General features: G+C 41.3%; 1 protein-coding gene across 2 annotated transcripts; it reads left to right on the top strand.

Moving 5' to 3' along the window:
- Window positions 1-7,101: 7,101 nt before the first annotated feature.
- Window positions 7,102-13,392, top strand: LOC135471123 (protein Tob1-like). 2 transcript variants are annotated; one of them, XM_064750200.1, is made up of 2 exons: window positions 7,102-7,242; window positions 10,857-13,392. In XM_064750200.1, the coding sequence occupies exon 2, from the start codon at window positions 10,959-10,961 to the stop codon at window positions 12,132-12,134; it is 1,176 nt and encodes a 391-aa protein (XP_064606270.1). In that variant the 5' UTR covers window positions 7,102-7,242; window positions 10,857-10,958; the 3' UTR covers window positions 12,135-13,392. The 2 variants fall into 2 exon arrangements, with proteins under 2 accessions (XP_064606270.1, XP_064606278.1); XM_064750208.1 differs by lacking the exon at window positions 7,102-7,242 and adding an exon at window positions 10,426-10,705.
- The last annotated feature ends 3,856 nt before the right edge of the window (window positions 13,393-17,248 follow it).

The raw sequence follows: 17,248 nt of genomic DNA on the forward strand, positions 1-17,248 counted from the left end.
CAAATACACAATGCAATGGATGTCATAATGTGGGGCACTACGCAAGCCGAGTAATGAAAGAGAATACTTTCTGGGAACAGTTAATAGTGTTACGAATGTTAAAGTTACTGATACGTTAACCTCAGAATACACAAGCCAAATGTGAAATTAAAAATAATTTGGAGCATATGTAACTGTGATGTCAAGCAGCACATGCAGACAACTCAACAATCTACCACAGTTAACTTCCACAGCTCATACATTAAGATGTGTTAATGGTGTTCTGGACTGTAAGGGAAAGTTTACTGCCACTACCGAATTCAAAGGTAAACAGTACAGTCTACGTAGTTGAGGCACAGAATAATCTCCTCAGCAGGGGTGTTCCTGAGAATATGAAACTAGTGAAGCTGAACATACATGAAGTCAAAACGTCTATGGGTAAAATTGAGAGCGAGCCAGTAAAAATCTACCTAAGGGAAATCGTAATTCCAATCCATGCTAACACTGCCGGTAGGATCCCTGTTCCATTAGTACCCAAAGATAATGAAGAGTTAGACTGAATGGAAAGGGAAGAGATCATTGAGAAAACAGCCCAATCAACAGAATGTTGTCCCCCTATTGTAGTCGTACCAAAGCATAAGAGTAAAGCTGTCAGAATATGCGTAGATCTACGATGGTTGAACAATCAGTTTAACGTGAGTGATACATGTATGTTTTGCCACCTGTTGAAGATATTACAGCTAAACTGGATAGAATTAGGCCCAGAGACTTCAAACGTTTACCATTTGGCATAACTTCAGCGAATGAGATTTTCCAGACGAAAATGACCGAAATTCTGGACGGATTGCCTGGAGTGGTAGCTTTTCAGGACGATATTGTTGTGTCAGGTTGCACACAACAGGAGCATGATGATCGCCTAAAAAGTCTTAGCTATTCTCGAAGAAGCCGGTTTAAAACTGAATGAGCAGAAATGTGAATGGAGTCAAGACAGCCCACATACTTGGGACATCAGTTCAGTAAGGGCGGTGTTAGCCCTGATCCGTGTAAAGTTCAAGCAATAGTGGACATGCAACGGGCCTTCTAAACGTCAAGGATTTACAATAAATGCGGGGTGTCATAAACTACTTGGGATCGTTCATTCCAAACCTTGCCAGTCTGGTGAAGCCACTAAATGATTTATTGAAGCAAGACGTCACATGGACATGGGGCCCTGTACATGACAGTGCATTCAAAGCAATCTAGCACAAACACTTGCACCAACACTTGCCTACCATAACACAACAAAGCCAACAATTGTTTCCGCCCATGCCAGCAGTTACTGGATAGGCGTTGTTCTCATGCAGGAAAGCAACAATGACTTAAAACCAGTGGCATTCGCGTCCCGTACACTCCTTCCAGCAGAGATTAGGTATACTCAAGTAGAAAAAGAATGTCTTGCGTTAATGTGGGCATGCGAAAAGTTTGATCGGTATCTGTGCGGACATTTTCGGCTACAAACAGATCACAAACCCCTTGTACCGTTAATTAATAGGACAGACTTAAACACTGTACCACTACGTTGTCAACGGTTACTGAAGAGAATGATGCGGTACAACCCTGTAGCTGAGCATGTTCCGGGTAAACAGCTCATTGTAGCAGATACTTTGTCAACGCATCCACTGGAAATAAACAATACCAGTGCAGAGGAAATCAAATTGGATAATGAAACTAACGTGTATGTTCATGGAGTCACTGAGCATTGGCCAGTCTCATACGATCGACTGGAAGAAATCAAACAATCAGTACAACATGATGACGTCCGGCAGAAGGCAATTGAGTACGCAATTAACGGTTGGCCAAGAAATTGCCCCGACACGAGTTCGGATCTAAAGAACCTATACTCTGTTCGGTCATATCTGTCTGTCGCTGTGAAACTGTTAATCTATGATGACAAAATTGTAATCCCGAAAGCACTAAGAGACATGATATTTTAGGTTATTCACCATAGTCATCAAGGCATTACAAAGTGTAAGGAAAGAGAGAACATTGGAGTTTGGTGATATGGCATTGGACGCGATATTAGGGACACTGTCAGAAACTGTCAACATTGTCAAATACAGAGATCAGCTCAAACCAGAGAACCGTTAAAATCAGCGGAGCTTCCAAATGGACAGTGGGAACGAGTTGGGACGGACTTCTTAGCAAACAATGGAAGAACATACGTAGTGATAGTGGACACTTACTCTAGATTTATCGAGCTAGCATACTTTAGAAGTTGTCAGTGATAACGAACCACAGTATTCCTGAGAACAATTTCGACAAATCGCCAAGGAGAAGGGATTCACACACATAACGTCGAGTCCTCGATATCCACAGTCAAATGGCATAACGTATTCTAAAACAAGAGAATCCATGCTCCTTAGCTACAGGACCTCCTTAGCTACAGATCCACACCAGTAGAGTCGACAGGCTACAGTCCCACTAAACTAATGATGAACCGGAAAATTCGCACTGTTCTTCTCAGTCTTCCAAAGATTACAGAAAGGAAGGGTTACCCTGAACTTGTGAAACAAAATGATGATCAATCAAAACGCCAGTATGAATATTTCTACAACAGGAAGAACTCAGTGAAACCCCAACCGGACTTACATCCAGGGGACACCGTTCGTGTTCGAACATACTACGATAAAACGTGGGGTGAACCCGCAGTTGTAGTTGGGAAAGCGCCTACTGGCGAAGTCGTACAACATTCGCATTGGGAAAGGAGAAATCATTCGGAGAAACATGTGATGGCTATTCGAGAAAGCCAACAACTGCCAACAATTGGATGGGACACTCAGATTCCAAGAACGATTGAGTCGACAATTGTTCCAGCATCCCCATTTCTGTGAATCCCCAAAGTCCTTGTCCACAGGATACAGGAGTGCCAGTTCACACCAGATTAGGTCGTAGAGTATAACCACCTGATAGACTAAACTTTTGAATGTTAAAGCTAAGTTAAAGTGAAACGTTCATTAGGTCATTGTCAGTAGTTTACTCACAAGTGGTGAAACGAACATTTAATGCATGTGAAATTTATAATGAACATTTATTTTATGATTTAACATGGACGGTAATGCCAGCGTTATCTTAATCTGTAATGAAATATGTTTGTTTTCTTTCAGTGACACTGGGTTATTTCATGAACATTTCTCAAAGTGAACTTTAAATCATAACATATTAGTATGGCGAATTAATTTTTATGAACATTTAAGTGATGAGAACTTTAAGCTTTGGCAAGCACTGATTTTTTTTTTGGTTATAAACAAGTTTCTATTTCTGAGAGAGGAAATGTACCAGCTTGGAATTCTGTAAAGGTACTATGAATAAAGTTTGTTGTGGAATGAGCAATGGCGACTTGACGACTTAACATCCACACTAACAACTAGACCTCTAACCACCGACCTCTAACCACTAGACTTCTGACCACCGACCTCTAACCGTTATGCTTCTAACCACCGACCTGTTACCACTAGACTTAACCACCGACTTCTAACCACTAGACGTCTAACCGCTATACTTCTAAGCACTTACCTCAATCACTACACCCCTAACCACTAGACCTCGTCACACTACACTTATTTTGCACTAAGTGTCAAACTCATTTCAGCTAAGTGTGACATGCAGATGAACCTTAAATACTGTATATTAATGTTGTCCCTTCTCCTCTTCTAGATGCAACAAAAGCTCCACATATACATTGTCAATGCTTTGTTCAGTTGATTTTGCACAAAAACCTTGGAAAACATCCTAGTGGCACCTCGCATATCTTCAGTGTATAACGTCACCGACATATCGGATTCTAGGAATAACGTGTGATGTAAAAGTAGTGATTGCTGAGATGTTGCCCTGTTGATGTTGTACAGCTCGCGCATATAGATATAGGTCAGTCTTTTGTGCCCTGTAATATTCACTATTCACACTGCATGCAATCCCGCTAATGCACGTTTTCTCTTATAGCCTGTAAAAGTATGGGCTAATGAGTAAGTAAACAAATAGCATACATACGGCTTCCCCTATAAGATATCATGGTCGAAAACATCAAAATCGGCAAGAAAAACTATCATCTTAGATAGTGAAGCCTATCAGTGTATTCACAAAATAGCATTTTGTGTATCTGCTAACATGTGTCCATAATTATCCCTCCAGTGACAGCAGACATAATGATCATAGTGCTAAATGGCTTTTGGGATGTGACAAAACAGTTTAGTTGTGTAAGCAATACACAAACAGCGTATAGTTCATCCGCTATATATACACAGAGAATTGGTTCAACATTCACTTTAACCCAATGGACCTACTGTGCATCTGAATAGCATACTCTGGCCTGTAGCCTTAGCAGTTCAGACTCACATCAACACTTCAGCATGAATATGTATGTCTGAATCAAAGCACCTCACACTCGTAAGGTATGCGTTGCTGTTTCTACGGCAACAGGCTTCAATTAAGAAGAGCTTGATTTTTTAAGTTGTATGTGAAATGTATTGCGTCGTTTTGTATGGGGGATTGGTGGAAATACATCTATACAAGCTTGAGCTATACGAATGTGTCATGTCATAACAAATCAACACAAATCAACGTCGTAAACAGAGTGACCTGATGTGCAGTAAAACAGATATTGGTAATTTTGTGTAATTTGCGATATTCTGAGCTACATTTGTATCGAAAACGCACACATAGGTCGTGGTTATAGGTAACGCGAGCTGAGTTCGAATGCAGTGTATCATTGTTTCAGCTGGGAGGAACATTATTTTCCAAGACTTAAGGGCCGCTGTCCCGTCCCACAAATAGCCACCAGTACTATCCTTAAACCAAAAAGCCTACCTACAGAACACCGGTTTATATAGATCCGATTAGTAACCGGTCATGGGCTGATTGTATGACATCATTATCTGCGCGCGATGATAAATGGAATTCCAAGTGGATTTATTTATTTATTTATTTATTTGATTGGTGTTTTACGCCGCACTCAAGAATATTTCACTTATACGACGGCGGCCAGCATTATGGTGGGTGGAAACCTTGGTGCTGGGAGACCTTCCCACGTAAGGCCGCAGAGGAAGCCAGCATGAGCTGGACTTGAGCTCACAGCGACCGCATTGGTGACAGACTCCTGGGTCATTATGCTACGCTAGCGCGCTAACCAACTGAGCCACGGAGGCCCCCGATTCCAAGTGGAATCCAAAATGATTACAACATGCGTGGTGCGTTGTATACACGGGTCATATTTTGTCAATCGGACACTCTCAAAGTTTTTTCTCAGAGAATTAAATTCGTTTGTCAGTTGAAGGCTTCATAATTGTAATTGGTGTCAGACTTGCTGTATCAGTGCAGCATTTTTGATTTACTCACCACACAGATGTGCCTTACCTTTTTGTCCCTGAAAGCCAGTCTGAAAACCAATAAAGGACCTTTCGCTATCTTGCTGCCTCGACCTTTCTAATACAAAGCGAGGAAGCCGTACAGCGAATTACGAGACTCACCTCGCTACCTCGTTGCATCGCCAAAGCGAAAGGTCCTCTAACGGCTTCCATGATGTACGGTGTAAAATGTGTTGCGGGAATTACTGGCGTGGTCAACGTAGAGCGCCATTGCTGGCGTAGTCAACCTAAAGCGCCATTGCCGGTGTAGTCAACAGCTGTACGTTAATGGCAAGGAGGATACTAAAATGAGATATGTATCAGATAAAACACCATTAAACACTGTCGAGGAAAACCGTTTGATTTATTTTTTTTTTGTTTAGAATTTGTAGGGGGCTAGGCCTTCATGGTCGAGGGAGTAAGCACGCCAGCACCTCAGGAGCCTCTCACCAATGCGAGCGTTGTGAGTTCAAGTTCAGCTTATGCTGGCTTCCTCTTCGACTGTAAATGAGAAGGTCTTCCCACAACCTGCGGATGGTCATGTGTTTCCCCCGGGCTCTGTCGGATTTTCTGCAACAACACCACTGCATGGCCGCCTTCGTTTGAATGAAATATTCTTGAGTACGGCGTAAAACACCAATCAAATAAATAAATAAATAAATACAACCCAGAAAACTGGCTCCAAAACATAAGATTCTACGATGGTCTGTTGAGATCCACAGAGTATCAATATTTTCAGCTTGAAATAGTCGTGCCAAGGTCCATTCGGTGAATACATTCATAGCTCCATATGCATATTTGATGCATTATAAATGATGAAGTGTAGCAGTTTATACGTGTTAATTGGCAACAGCCTGATGTGACGCCAATACTCCCTATATGGTTAGAAAAGAAGACCGTATAGAATCCGTGGTTTCTAATACATTTTACGAGGATGAAAAGAAAAAATTGAGAAAAATACTTTCCTGGACAGTGTTTAATGTCATGTCATATTTGATTTCATCTTCACAGGATTTGAACATAAACATAGTTAGCTTAACGGACTAAATCGCCTTTGTCATCAAGTGAAAAGTACTCTTACTGCGTGTAGAGTAAGTGATGAAAATCTCCGCCACATAATGTTTCTGGAAATCAAATAATCTTTTTTCTCAATCAAATTATTTATCAGACGTCTTTTCATTCGAGGGCAACACATTACTCATCAATCTGAACATACTTAAATTGACGGTTGAATTCCTAGTCCGGGAATTTTATTGTTTATATATTTGTTTGGAACCGATAACACCAGTGGCGCAAATGGTGGCTCTTAATAGAGCGCTATACTACACGTAGGGAAATGAAGCCGAGTTAACTCCAGCTGACAGCCGTCTTTCCGATCGATAACCCAGATCCATTTGGGAAGAGAATCTTCGCTATGAATGAAATGACGCAAACCGTAGGGCCGCCCCTTTCAGGATAACGCCGCCGCGCAAAATAGCCCTCTAACATTTACATGTCACAAAGTATTAAAATAAGGGAGAAAACAAAGACACACACAAGATCACGAATCAATAATGATTCTACGATACCACACTACGACAGCAAAGTGGTGTTCGAGGGTCCAAACACACCAGGCATTTGGCATTGTTGTGATGTTTACTGTATGTGGGCGGAATAGTGCCACTCCGCCATGAATATTCATAAGCTTTAAACCAGTACTATTTAGCAAGCTGTCTGCCTCACTCACGATCATTACTTGTTAAATACCAGTTCTCGCGGGTGCCACTGTCCCACTCAATGTTACACACCAACCGACGGCTTTCAAACTTTGAATGGACGTCGGGCGCGCAAAGTGACTTTTCTTTTGTGGGAAGCGAAAGGACGGCGCAAGAGGAATAATCTCAAGGTGAGTTCCGTACCCAGTCAACCTCTAACAGATACCGCATGTGTTTTTGTTACGGCCACAATAACACGGCGTGGTAATTCTGCCATATGGCATATCTTGGCGCGTGGTCGTCTTATCATTGCTGTGGTTATCAGACGTGTCACAGGCAGCCAATCCTCAAATGACACAATTATCGCTGTGTTTTTATACATACACCAGCAAATGACTTCATTTTGTACATACAGTGGGAGTTACCATAATTTGTCTGTTAGCCGAGATATTCGTGTGGAGATAAACGGAGTATTTCTCTGCCACGCTTCCAGTACTCTCGGACTTGCGTATTATGTAGGTAGTACTGGTAATAATTTCGCATTCTGCTATAGGGTCATGTGGTTGGAATTTGACGAGATTCTGTGTGTTTATCACGATGCTGACCTTCCATGATTCCCTACTTACTAGCTCAACCGAATTGACTACGTGTGCACAAATAACTCGGGAAACAGTTTCACTTACAGAGGGACAATATCGAACACTACTGTCAGCACGTTAAAGGGTTCCGATATAAGGACTTGTACTTGTTGTTGGACTATATGTGCGTGTGTGTGTTGTAAAAAAATGTCAAGGTGATTTTGTTTACTGACCAGGTTTGTATAAAGTGTGTGGAAGGGTAAAGAACCGTATCATTCAGAAGGGTGTGAAGATGTCGGTCAGTGCGACCGCGTAGACAGGAACAATAGCATGCCATAGAACAGATCGACTGGTAACATATGGCTAACGTGTGCTACGAGCGGCAATCAGCCATAACCCAAACATCTGTTTTCCTTTTGATACTGGCTCAAGACAATTCGTCCCGGGATCATCCCGTGTAACATTACACCAAACCCCCAACCATGGTCTCAACACGCTACATGATGAGCGTAACTCTATATTTACGGATATGCCATTGTTTATACCGCGCGTCTTGTCGAGCCGCCAATTGATCTGGCTGAAGAAAATGCGCCACAGAGAAAGACCGGATAATGCTTACACAGGCGCACCACGTATCGATCGAGCTGTTTTGGGATATTGATTGAAATCATTATCACCAAGAGCTGTACTAAGCTACCAAGAATTAAACCACCTATATCTCACGTTGCCACGTCAGCAGATCATGGACACATAGTGATGTACTTTCTTGTTCAACAAGCCGGCCACTTTTCCCATCCCTCCCACCCCACCCCTTCTTTGTCAGTATACCCTTGAGGCATTAGCCTCTATCCCCTCTCTGTTACCGACAACTGACAGCTGATGCCATGAATAATTAGCAACTATCACGACTTTCATCAGCGGAGATTATTACAAAACCATGTCACCAACTGGTGTTAATTGTGAAGAAATGCTATGGCAACGGTTTATCATATACATAACCGGTCCTTGAACAACAACACAAGATTGGAGGTAGTAATAATCGGTTGTGCTTACTCTTTGCGATGTTTTGGGAGTAAAATACCTTTTCATCTTAGACAGAAGTACCCCAATTATCGGTACAGAGGGTTAAGTGCGTATGGCTGTCTTGAGATAAAGATGGCTGCTGGGTTGTGTATTGCAAAATATATATGGTATAAAATCGCTTCTTGTCCCAGAGCTATATAGATTATTAACATTACGGATCTCTACGTTGTTCAGAAGCAGAAATAACCCGAGTAGGCCAAAACATAAAACACGAATCAAGTCAAATTTTGCTAAATGGATTATTGTTTCGAATGGAAAACACTTTTTCTTTCAGAGATGCTATCTGCTGTAATAGGTTTATTTCCATGCTGGTAAGATAATACCCATGACGTATTGGTTCCAGTGTCCCGCGCGTTGAGAAATGAAGCAGAGTTACGGTCCATCGGCCTCACATAATGGCTTTTGGCCATTAGTAACTGAGGAAGACCAAATGATTGTGCCATGGAGGTCAACAGTCCCTCTTGGATAATGGTGGCCTGTATGGCGTGTAGAACTGTGAAAGTAGAACCATAAATACACCTCTTTAGCATTAAAGGTGTAAGAGAGTTCGCCGCACTGACTTCAATATTGCAAACACGCAGTTTATTACATGGCACGATCACGAAAACAAACTCTCGTGACTATAGATAAAATCGATTAATACCGTGGATGTTCGTATTATTGTTCATGTAAATCATCATCCAATCAATCCAACATTATCACAAATCTTTGCATGTATGTATAGCTCTTGTATGCATATCGGAACTTCTGCGACTTTACAGCCCAGCAATTGTAGACAGAGTATCGATAACGTTGATCATTGTGGGGCACGTCAGCAATGAGCTCCGGCCACCTGACATTGTTAACCATACGATGATCTGTTATAATCACTGAGGATGTGCCACAGAATACTGACACTCTAGCTCGTTTTTCTGCATTGTAAGTAATGACCTGACAAGACTTATTCGCCATCTGTATGTGGCAACAGTGAGTATTAATAAAGGTTACGGGTGGTAGATATGCCTGTTTGAAGTAGGCCTGTATAGCATGTTATTTCGAAGGCGTCTTTACACAGCACTCTCCTCGAGCTGAATAAACGCTGTTCACCATAATCCGTACAGGATAGCGGCAAAATAGACATGCCATCACAATACATGTGTTCACCATTCCTTGGTATTCCGATCGTATAGACGCATTGCGCCTCAACCATATAGAGGCTGTGGTGTTGCTACAGTTTATATTACAGACAAGCAATACACTGATACTGAACCAACACTTAGGATTATAGTTCCCGGTCTAACTGAGTGAAGATAACCATGTCTGTTGCATACATATGTTTTATTCTTCTACTTGCTATGGAGAAGTTTCTCACTTCTCCATAGCAGTATATTCTTTGCTATTTGACAACAGTGATAAACCTGGTCACAGATATACATCAGACTTTCATCAGATGAATTATGTGTTTCTTTAAAAGGGTATATATGCCCTGTCAACAGTGACAGTTAATGAATGGCTTTAATAATGTCATAAGCATTGCCAAGCATGTTCTATGTGGACGGCATATACACTTTCGGGTACTGAAAGGTTTCCTGCCTCGAGTAGTGGTCGCCTATGCTTCAAACTAGGAGACTAAATTAGATTCACGAGCAGGTACTTTTAAGGTGGTTGACGTCAGAATGTCGTATTTCAGTGCACATCAATACTTCTCTGGCATCAACAGCCGCAACGGCACGGCACGAAGGTCCGCGCTGGCTGGATAGACATATAAGTAACATCCAGCAACACCAGGTTATTGACGCCTTCGAACCAGCACAAAACGTTCTATCCCAATCCATGCCTGGCAGGGAGGCGGTAAGTCAGAACTATTACCGTTATCATGACGCGCCGACAAGCCGACGTGTTGACATTCATGTTGTATAACTACCCGGGGGTACAATAAGTCATGGCCGAAATTCCAAGATAAAAAAACAGTAAACCGAACAACCTACGCCATGCTTAACCTTGATACTTCCAGGTAAAATCCATTGTTATATATATATATCTGTATGTTATAGTGTTATCTGATTTACCACGTTTCTACCACGCGTGACTACGTGGATATCCAGATATTGGCTTACCAGTAGCATCAGTTTGACTGCTTATACATTTCTCTGTTTTGGTTTCAGACTGAAGCTACATCCGTTGTTTGCTCGAAGCTGTCAAGCGTTGGTGTCTTTTGTCGGGTAAGGACCGCTATCATCTGACCACAACTAGTCTCTCAACCGAAGATGCATGTTGAGGTGTCGGTCGCTCTGAACTTTGTCATATCATATTTGTACAACAAGTTACCTCGCCGCAGAGTAAACTTGTTCGGCATCGAATTGGAAAAGGGATTAAAGAAGAAATTCGAAGGCCACTGGTATCCTGAACGACCCTTCAAGGGATCGGGGTTCCGCTGTGTTCGGGTGAATGGGGAGCAGATAGACCCCGTGATCGAGAAGGCAGCCGTGGCCAGTGGTATCGACATGGAGGAAATCAAGGGTTACTGGCCTTCAGAGCTCACCCTGTGGATTGACCCAGCTGAGGTTTCCTACAGGATTGGAGAGAAGGGTCTTGTCAAAGTCCTCTACAGTGACCGAAAAGAGGAGGAGATAGTTCAAGACGCCATGGACAGAGAAATCCAAGCGGCAAGCCGTAGCTTTAATCCAGAAGCCCAGTGCTTTAAGCCCATTGATTCTCTCTCCTCGTCACTGAACAGTCTCAGCCTTTCCCCTTCCTCGCCGACACCGTCGTCCGGTAGGTGGAGCAGTGCTACTTCCCCTTCAAGCACCCTCTTTACCTCAACCAGCCCGGTGGCACCGCCCAGTAACACCATACCTGGGTTTTTCACAAAACAGAACATTGCGCCTCAGTTCACAACTGCGACTTTTGCCCAGACTAAGTTTGGATCTACAAAACTGAAGACTCAAGCAAAGCGTCCGTCACGTTTGTCCCCGACTGAGTTTGGTAATTTCTTCCGTCAAAGATCCGCTGCTCTTCAGGGAGGTGTTCAGCAGAGCATGCCCACTCGACCACGGTCATTGTCACCGCGCGATCCTAGAGTAGAGTTCTACGTGGATCAACAGCAAAGAATGATTATGGCCCAGCATTATCAACAACAACAACTGCAGCAGTTGCCCTCTCCGCTGTCTCCCAGCCAGCCTGCCCAGCCTAAATTCCCTTCTAACCTGGGACTCCCTTCCACAGGAGACTACTTTGCGTCACATTTCTCTTCCGGTGGCCTCCCGCATACCAACACATCGCTGGGTTTGGTGGATCTCTTGCCGGGAAATGTTAGCTTTCCTAGTCCAACAAACAGTGCGACAATGTCTCCAGAGAACCAAAAGTCTTTCATGGATGGATTGAACCTTAACAACGTTTCGGCTAACGGACAGTATCACCAGCGTCTGTTAGTGGCCAACTAGCTTGCTCCCTACTTCATACAGACTCAGCCCTTGTTTTCCTCGGCTCTCGGATTCCTGTAGGTCTTGTACTAGGCATATGGACTGACTAGTACCGATGCTATTTGACTTGAGCAGTTTGTATGATGGTATATTCAAATTGTTCTAATGCGAAATCCATCAATATGACATTGGAGAAGGACTAAAACCTAATGGGAAGCATTGATATGTCAATTAGGTCTTGTCATTAAAAATTTAAAAAAGTTCTATTCGACGGCATTGGATTTTGACTCGACCTTCAATTTGGTTTTAATGTTTGTTTATAAAGACGACTTAAAGAGCTCGGTTCTTTTGTTGTTTGGCTTGAAACTTGAAGTGCTGTTTTCCACAAAATGTTTCATGACAGAGGCAAACATATTCATTTCTATGGTTTGTGTACATACGTCATTTAAGCCTTACATTTGTACGTGTACAGACGTAGTTATACATGTACCTCTCACGTGTTAATGTTTTACAATTTGCAAACATGGAAAATGTACGAGACTAAAGTGAATTAACGATCTGCAGTCATATGGGAATGTGTGGTAGATATTTATCAACCTAACGCACAGGCGCAATCCATATATCGATGTTCTCTGTAAATATATGTACTCATCTCGCTATGTGACAGGTTGAAATGGCCATGGCTGTGTTTATTTCATACTGCAGACACATTGACGTCTGCTCTGTGGGAAGTACTTGGTATTAGCAATTAGTGAGGCTGCCAATTGCTGCACAGTGCTCAAGTGTCAGCGGAGCAAAACATGCCGACTAGGAAGGCTAATGTCTATGAAGCAAGAAGACGGGTATCCGGATTGAATCCATCCAACTCTCATAAAACATTAATCAAAGAGTAAAGAGTTATTCTGAGTGGTGGAATACAGATCTGCAGTCTAATCGGTAATGACTTGATGGTAAAATGCTTATGGAGATATGTACTCAACAACGGGTAATCCAAACGGGAAATGACTCTTTGACATTACCTCTTCTAACTTGTGTAGCAAATGTCCCCTTTAAGATGTCTGGAATGGGTGACATATTGGTGATATTGAAGGTATTGATCTGCTGTGCCAAACGGCGTAAAATCAATATTGTATAAGGCCACTTTATAAAGCACACGGTTTGTATGCGTGTTAGATTGTACAACAGAGAGTTTTGCTGTGTATTGTAAAATGAAGAGTTGTTTTGTACATGGTACAGTTAGATGAAGCATTTGACAGATTTGAGGCGACAATTGTTATATTAATGATAAATATACATATATATATATATCTATATACATATATAAATATTAAATTCATATTCTTTCTACGGTTATACTTTTGGGTACAAATGGGCTTTATCTTTTTTATACAAATTATGTGAGATGGATTCATATCCATAGATCAGCTTTAATTTTATATGAATTCCAGAAATAAGAATTGTATAAAATATTATGACATAAAAAATAGTTTTAATATTTCATCATATATTGAAAGTTTCGGTGTTTGGTTTCTTCAGACAACTTATTCAATAGACAGTTTCACATATTTACACTGTTATAGTAGTATTTATATATGCCAACTATTTAATTTCTATTTTTCATTAATCCAGAACACCAGATAGAAAACAATCCAAGGATTGAAGCATACATTGAAAATAAATGCAAGGACTGTCGTTAATCCCGATCGATCGATTTGCTTTAGACGTCATTCTTTAAACCCTCAAAGTGTAACGTTTATATTATTACATATTTTTAAGTTTGTAATAAAATTGCGTATGGTATTGTTTCACTGTCTTCTGAGTTATATGTTTGTATCGTATATTTATCTGTAATTGATATATATGTAATACGATACACGTATATGTACAGGAGAAGACTGGTGACCTTAATATGACAAGGGTGATGGTCGGTTCACATGTTACTTGTCCTATTTTGTTCACTGGTTACGAGAGCATCATGTTCTACACGTCTGACCCTATTATACCCACATACATCGCTGAATTACATGTAACTTTTCGATCAAATATAATATTATCAACGTTCAAACAGACCAGTTAGCATAGAAATGTCACAGCTTACTTTTATTCGGAAAGAGGAGGCGACTCATGACCCAGTGGCTGACCAGATGACAGACTTTCAATAGCTAGGACACACGAGGTACAGGTTCAACTCCGGCCTCGATCAGGGACTCTACAAGATTCTTCCACCTTCATGAACTACTTTCGGGGTCATGATGGAAATAAGCCGTCTTCTGCTCTTGCTGGTTTGGGGATCATTTAACTTTCTCACTATGAGGAATATTCCTTGAAAATAACATGAAGTTTGAAACTGCAGTTGGAATATAACAGAATGTAGAAAGTTAAGAAGGCGTTTTATTATTTTTTTTTCCTATGTAAATTCTCCTCACCAGGGGATCTTTCTCTATTTCTTCAAATATATATATATATATATATATATATATATATATATATATATATATATATCTGTCGTTGGAAGTTGCATCAGTCACTTCGCCTACCAAATGCCAGAGCATAGTTTGCTCAAGGATCTCTGATTTCCCTCGGCCATTAAGCTGATCACCATCACATAAGTAGAACATTCTTGAGCATAGTGTTTAACTCCAGGCCAAAAATGAATAATCGGTGGTTCTTTCTACGTAATTAATACTAGTATGTCCTTACCGTGTCTCCAAGATAAATATCGCTGATGTGTTTTTGTTTCCTTATTTGATTGGTGTTTTACGCCGTACTCAAGAACACTTCGCTTATAGGACAGCAGCCAACATTATGGTGAAGGGAACCCACGACCTTCCGCAAGCTCCTGGCAGACCTCCACACGTATCGCTGATGTAACTTTGCATTAAACTACAATTATTGCTATGATCCGAGCAGCTTTTGGCCACTTTTTACCATTGTGCGAGTCTTCATAGCTGACGTATGTGGTATATTATATATGTAATGAAGCATATTTTGGACATTTTATTAAAGTGAAAATCTTTCCGGGGATGCCAGATATCGGTTGAACTGTACACATAACCAAACAGATTTCCATGTAGAGCTAAGTAGCAGAATCTTATGGTTGTTGTTACAGTAACATAACGTTAATTACGGCGTGCAGACAAGGGTGTACAACTGGGCTATAAATTGTGTATTAGTGAAAAATTCAAAATAAATTTTATTAATAAATAAATGGCTTAGTGAAGAGTATTTCTCATAGGGCCTGGCGTATTCCACTGACTTCTCCCGTCATCAAACACCCTTTTTTCTTTCTGTTTTTTTTACAAAGGAAATCATGTTGGTTATGTTGCTTTGCTAACGGTTAAGTTGACCTCTATCCTACAAAGTATCGCGTTTATTTTGAAACGGGTTAAGTCCATAAGGAAGTGTAGCAGACGACGCGCACTACTTACCTAATGTGTATCAGCAATCTATAACTAGTAAGTTTAATAAATAATCTAACTCATCTAACTCATACATGTAGCTTTTCACACAGAGTCTATTTGTTGATATTAAAATATTAACAACTGGAAGTCTGGAGGCAGTTAATAACTATTAAAGGTCTGCAGGATTGTGCCCGCGGGACATACGATTCTATGTAACAGCTGCTGTGATTGGTCCAGCTGTGCCGTCCATAATCACCTTCCTTGGGGATAGCCGCGGTATGCCAAACAATAATCGTTATTAGGGAAATCTTTGCGATTACTATGGAAGCAGGGAATCACACTACAAACTGAGTAATTTTCCATATTAAACTTATAGACTGACATTTTGGTTCGCTCGGAGGGGGTTAACTTGCACGAGGTCATAAACCAAACTGAGAAGGAGGAGCTACATTTATTGGGTTTCGGAAGAGTAAAAACAGTAATCTTGAAGCGTGGAAACTAGCTTTGACCTCAAAATATACAGAGATAGTCTAAATACCCTGGATGTGAGTGTCAGTGTTCTGTGACCCCTTGGAGTATCATGTATCCATGGTCCCTCCAAGTTCACCCAAGGTGCAACCCGGAGTGCAGCTGCTTTTTGCAAAACTTTGAATGGCTGTTTTTTCTTTTTTAAGGTTCGCGGTAGTGTGTAGTAGACGGTGGGGGGGTGTGGGTGTGTGGGTGGGGTGGGGGGGGGATACAGCTTACAGCTCGGAGTATGGCTGGTTTTTGCACACGGTTCAATCTTGGTTTTTCTCGGAGTTAAAACAAGGTGTCCATTCCACAGTCAAAGCAGAATACAGCCCTAAGTTGATATGTTTTTATTTTTTAATTTTTTTTGCGAGAGGTTCAGTGAGGGTTCAATGAAACCTATGTGGTAGAGATATAAAGTGCACTTAACTATGGCTACTTAACACTAAGTAGGCTTCTTGAAACCGGGGTCTTTCAATAAAGCACTGTTCTTGTACAGTATAGAAGCACTTCATATGTACAATGCACAAAGTAGATTGATCTCCGAAACCATTTCCACTCTATCCTCAAACTAGAATTATGAAAAAATGTGAGAATGCATGTCTGTGGCCAGCTTCTTTATATTGTGGTCGTAATTGAACGCTATGCAAGGTGCTCATTCTCAGAAGTGTTATTGGACAATTATTCGAGTTACATGTACCTTTGCGTCACGACTACTTGTCCGGTTACATTATATAAGTATTTCTTCGTGTTAGCAAAATGTGTATATTGTACTAAAATTAAAACACATTTTCTGCCCTACAGTTTCCGTGCTGAATTCACAGCGCCTTTCGATGGTTTCCACACAAAGCCGGCTGCGGTAGATGAGGTAACGCTGTAAGCTCGTGGGTCTAAACGGCGAGGGACGTCGCGACTGAGTACCCAATGAATACAAAGGATGCTTTTGACAGCGGGGTGTACACATTCTGCTCTTAAGAATATGATATATTTATAGCTTGATCCCGGCACTGGTAAATCTGTCCTATCTGCGTCTATCGATCATAGGTGTCGGGCATTTATGTATGCCATGGTACAGTAAAGTGTCAATGTTATAATTCTGCGTTGGAATCCATGTAGGGCTGTGAATGTAGGGATTGTTGGAAGGTAAACCGATAGCCTATTATTTATGGGAATTTAAAGGGTTTGTTCCTGGGTATTTTTTCTGTGTTATATATGAATTTTAGA

The sequence above is a fragment of the Liolophura sinensis genome, chromosome 1, assembly GCF_032854445.1.
Source record: "Liolophura sinensis isolate JHLJ2023 chromosome 1, CUHK_Ljap_v2, whole genome shotgun sequence".
Classification (NCBI taxonomy): Eukaryota; Metazoa; Mollusca; class Polyplacophora; order Chitonida; family Chitonidae; genus Liolophura; species Liolophura sinensis.